At 36.7% G+C, this 4,806-nt stretch overlaps 1 protein-coding gene across 2 annotated transcripts; it reads right to left on the reverse strand.

The window, feature by feature from the left end:
• Positions 1-236: 236 nt before the first annotated feature.
• On the reverse strand, positions 237-1,838 carry LOC309505592 (uncharacterized protein). 2 transcript variants are annotated; one of them, XM_082179001.1, is made up of 4 exons: positions 1,688-1,838; positions 1,376-1,595; positions 694-833; positions 237-292 (listed from the first exon to the last, which is right to left on the reverse strand). In XM_082179001.1, exons 1-3 carry the CDS (start codon positions 1,826-1,828, stop codon positions 721-723), a joined length of 474 nt encoding a protein of 157 aa, XP_082035127.1. In that variant the 5' UTR covers positions 1,829-1,838; the 3' UTR covers positions 237-292; positions 694-720. The 2 variants fall into 2 exon arrangements, with proteins under 2 accessions (XP_082035127.1, XP_082035126.1); XM_082179000.1 differs by lacking the exon at positions 237-292 and having other exon boundaries at positions 604-833.
• Positions 1,839-4,806: the final 2,968 nt, after the last annotated feature.

Consider the following 4,806-nt stretch of genomic DNA (forward strand, 5'->3'; position numbering starts at 1 on the left):
GTCACACAGCTACGCAAGTTAAGAAATACTGCTCTTATTATTTACTGTCACTCTTAAAGTACCGGTACTAATAAAAGTTAATATCGTATCGTTTTTAATAGTAGGGTATCGCGATACCTTCCTAGTACCGGTACATCGTGCAACACTATTGTATACATGGTAAATATGAAATAATCTAATGTACAATGTCTGTCATATATTTTAAAATATAATAGATTGAATAAGACATCAATATAGTTCACATTAACTGAATGAGGTTTATTTCAAAAGCAGCAGCTGAAGGGACAGTGACCTGAGAACAAACAGAATGAAAGACATGTCACCATGGTTCCATCTGAAGCTTATGTACACATAATGTACATAATGTGCTCGGCAAACGGCAAGCTGGTTTGCTGGTAGGGATGTTCCATATATGCCATATCATAATTAGTTCCAGGCTATATATATATATATATTTTTTAAACATGTTATATTTTTATGTGATCCAATAGATGGCAACAACAACAACTATAAATGAACAAAAATACATAAAATAATTAATAAAACATTTCCTAAAGGAAAACTGTTCTTCGTTCAAATAAAATAAAACAGTCTTCAGTGCAACAAAAACAGAACAATCCCTCAGTGGAAAAAAACAGGACAACAATCCTTTAGTGCAGTGTTATGGATCCCGCATAACTTATCAAGACCCACTCTGATTGGCCAGCCTTGGCCAGTCCTTCAGTTGTCCATGGACTTTTTCTTCTCCTGGTGTCTTAACTCACAGATCCTTTTGTTTATGGCCGTTCGTATGTCTGGAATCTTCGCCCCTGGGTGTTGCTGAACAACTGCATCTGTAAATAAGAAAAAAGATGCAAAAGATGAGGTGGATCCTAATACTGGTAATATTTTTCTTATATGCCTAGTCCTCGCTCTTCAGTGGGTTACCTGTAAATAGTTCAGTCTGAAATCAGAATTGGCTTCTCAAGGAACCAAGGAAGGAGTTAGGAAGGTTTTCCAAGGGGCTTTTAGAGCGAGGAGGTTATACTACTGTATCCACTTTGTTTTCCAGGAAGTATTGTGGTCAGTGAAAGCAACTGTACTTTGCCGTAGCCAAGCGTATGCCTATGGGAGGTGAATTGGTGCTGGTGCTGGGATTTTAAAGCTGCTACAGGGGATCTATTTTAATGCTAAAAAATGTTTGATGTATTCTGACTAGATAGAGAAATCGCTTTATATCTAAAAGAATATCAAAGCTGTTAAAGCTTTTTATTCGTCCATCTGTTTCGCTATTAGTTGAGTACATTTCAGTCCTAAAGTGTTTGTTACCCTTTACCATTTACAATAACTTTGCAAAATATATTAATCCATTAAAAATAACTTCTTATTGTCTTACTGAGTAAAGCTGTAAGCTTCTTGGGGTCCAGAGGCTGGCGTCTCTCTGCAGATGGATCGACCTTGTTGACCCCTCCCGTCAGGTTGGACTTCAGTAGGACATCAATGCTGAACAGGCCCAGCAGGAGGGTGCGGGCCATTCCTTTCGCTGTAGGTTGTGCTTTTGCAGTCTCCCAACAATGGGCAGACACTCTGGTGGAGTCATCATTCCCTAGTGGCACCTAATTAAGAAGGAAAGACAAACCAGAATAAGAAAATCACCAGTGACAGAATGTTTTATGTTTTTAATTGACCATTACAAAAATGTACTTACTGATGTTGGTTTGGTAGATGTGGGTTGAGGAGGTGATGGTAGAGCAACACTGGCCTCATATTCGCTTTCACCTCCATTGCTTGAGCTCTCTGTGATCTTGTCCGAAATGAGGGTCCTCACAGCTGCTAAGAGTGATGGCATTTCTGGAAAATATGGCCCACCGAATTTACCACAACAGGACTCCAAACAAGTTGTAAATACATAACATGTAAAAAACAAAATACACCTCTGCTAATTTTTTTGTGTCTCAAAGTGTAGCAAAATGTGTTGGTGAGGAATTCTGAAAGCATTACAGGGTTTCTGCCAGACCAATTTTGCCTCAGTGGCGCTACAGTGTTTAGCCCTAGGCTAAATTTTTCCTACAGGAAACCCTATACTACATCAGTAGATATCCCTTAAAAATGTAGACACAGATACATCTCTAACAATAACACCAAAAATAATGAGACAGAGATTTATTCAATCTAAAAGAATCACTATTTTAATCTACAAGAGATAGTTGCCTTTAACTGCCATTTTGCGCAGCCTGGTGTTCTCCTTATGTAAAGCCTTGACTTGGGTCTCAAGATCTTTAGTGGCTGCAGAAGATCCTACACTCGGCTGGTCCTGCAGTCTTTCATTCTCTTCCCTGAGGGCCCTGATCTCCTCCTCAAGTCCCTCTAAAGCAGTCCCCACTGGGCTGAGGATAGGTTCTTCTTGGGTAAGAACCTCTAATTCAGACTGTCTTGCAGCTATGAGTCTGTAGTTTTTCTGTTGGGTAAAAATGATCAAATGGTAACGCTTTAGATTACAGCCCGGAAAGTACTACGTAATTAAATTGAAAGTACAGTGTAACTTTCGGTAATTACAGTGTACCTATAAAGTACTTACGTGTAAGTATAGGGGAACAATACGTAAAGTCTTGGGAATAAAGGTGTAACAACCAGGAAAATACTGCGTAATTAAAACGAAATTACAGTGTAACTTTTGGTAATTACAGTGTACCTATAAAGTACATAAGTGTAAGTATAGGGGAATAATATGTAAAGTTTTGGGAATAAAGGGGTAACAACCAGGAAAATAACAAATTATTTAGGCAAATTATTTAGACTGTAAGTATTCCATGTAGTTACAGGGTAAGTATGACATTGCGGGTTGTAAATTAAAGTGGTGTTTCTTACCCTCTTGTTTCATGTAGTTACAGGGTAAGTATGACATTGCGGGCTGTAAATTAAAGTGGTGCTTCTTACCCTCTTGTTTCATGTAGTTACAGGGTAAGTACAATAAAAACACATGTAGGCCTACACACAAAATCTGACATCACTTGGAAAACCTTTATTTGAAAAACAACTTATTTCAAAACAGATTTACAACATATTACACTTCTTATTCTTTTTTTTTCTTTTTTTTTTATCAACTTTTCATTTCAAATACTAAAGTCCTGATAGAAAGTAGCATGTTTTGTCCTGTTTTGTTTCTCTTGCATGGCTTCCTCCTCCTCTTGGTCCTCCTCTTCTTTTTCTATCGTTCCACTGATTTGCCTAATCATAAGAAGGAGTATTTTTCTATTCTGTATTATGTATTAAAAGAAAATACAGTAGGCTACACCCAGAAATGTTCTCATAATTTACTCATCTTTTCGCTACCGACCAACTGTCACCAGCGAGTGCATGAGAGTCGGCTTGAATGGCTTCGCGTTTGCTGAAGCTTTAAGCGTCCATTGCATCCTCGCGGGAGTTTGATGTGAAACTCGCGCGAGAACTGGTGTCTGTTCTTCTGCATGGTTTGTTTTTCATTAGTATTATCTGTTATTGTTTGTATTTTGTTGTGAGCAATAATAAAAACATAACAAAAAAAATAATAATTTGACATTCGGTTTTTCGGTGCGCTTACGTCAAGCTTTAAATTTTCAAGCGTAAACTTACTCAACCCTCTCAAGAACGCGCAGGTGACAGTTGGTCGGAAGCGATAGTCTACAGTTTAAAATTTTTAAATATTTTGTATTTTTCTTAAAAACGTTTATCGTTTCACTTCAGAAGACATTGATTCATCCATTGGGGTCGTATGGATTACTGTAGTTATTGTTGTATGTGCTGTTGTCAACTTTTAGGAACACATGAGCTTGCATTATATGCATTTACAGAGATTATTTATTTTTCTAAAAACTTTTGTTTGTGTTAATCTGAAGAAGGAAATTTGTATACATCTCGGATGACATCAGGGTAAAAGATGAGTAAATGGTGAGGACATTTCTGTAGCCTACTGTAGGCTATTTTCTTTTAACACATAATACAGAATAGCAAGAGACATGTCATGGGATTCCTTCTTAAGATTCATCAGTGGAAAGAAAGAAAAAGAAGAGGAACAAGAGGAGGAGGAAACCAAGCAAGCGAAAGTGCTGTAAATCCGTTTTTAAATAAGTTGTTGTTTTTTTAAAATAAAGTTTTCCGAGTGATATCAGATTGTGTGTGTGTACATGTGTTTTTATTGTACTTACCCTGTAACTACATGAAACAAGAGGGTAAGAAGCACCACTTTAATTTACAGCCCGCAATGTCATACTTACCCTGTAACTACATGAAACAAGAGGGTAAGAAGCACCACTTTAATTTACAGCCCGCAATGTCATACTTACCCTGTAACTACATGGAATACTTACAGTCTAAATAATTTGCCTAAATAATTTGTTATTTTCCTGGTTGTTACCCCTTTATTCCCAAAACTTTACATATTTTGCGTGTTGCGAATTAGCCATGGCTATAAACACTGTGATACATGCATTGGATTGTTTTGTAATAATCTATGTTTATTTTGTATCTGTCCCTATTCAAATAAACAACAAATAAATAAAAAATAAATATTATTCCCCTATACTTACACGTATATTTTATAGGTACACTGTAATTACCGAAAGTTACACTGTAATTTCGTTTTAATTACGCAGTATTTTCCTGGTTGTTACACCTTTATTCCCAAGACTTTACGTATTGTTCCTCTATACTTACACGTAAGTACTTTATAGGTACACTGTAATTACCGAACGTTACACTGTACTTTCATTTTAATTACGCAGTACTTTCCGGGCTGTAATCTAAAGCGTTACCGATCAAATCAATTATGTATGAAACTATACAAAAACA

This window comes from Leuciscus leuciscus (assembly GCF_965113295.1).
Source record: "Leuciscus leuciscus genome assembly, chromosome: 9".
Classification (NCBI taxonomy): Eukaryota; Metazoa; Chordata; class Actinopteri; order Cypriniformes; family Leuciscidae; genus Leuciscus; species Leuciscus leuciscus.

Coding starts and splice junctions, on each gene's coding strand:
- LOC309505592 (XM_082179001.1), bottom strand. CDS start 1,828: ATGCCATCACTCTTAGCAGCTGTGAGGACCCTCATTTCGGACAAGATC. Junction 1,596..1,687: donor CATCTACCAAACCAACATCA/GTAAGTACATTT, acceptor CTTCTTAATTAG/GTGCCACTAGGGAATGATGA. Junction 834..1,375: donor GAAGCTTACAGCTTTACTCA/GTAAGACAATAA, acceptor TCTTATTTACAG/ATGCAGTTGTTCAGCAACAC.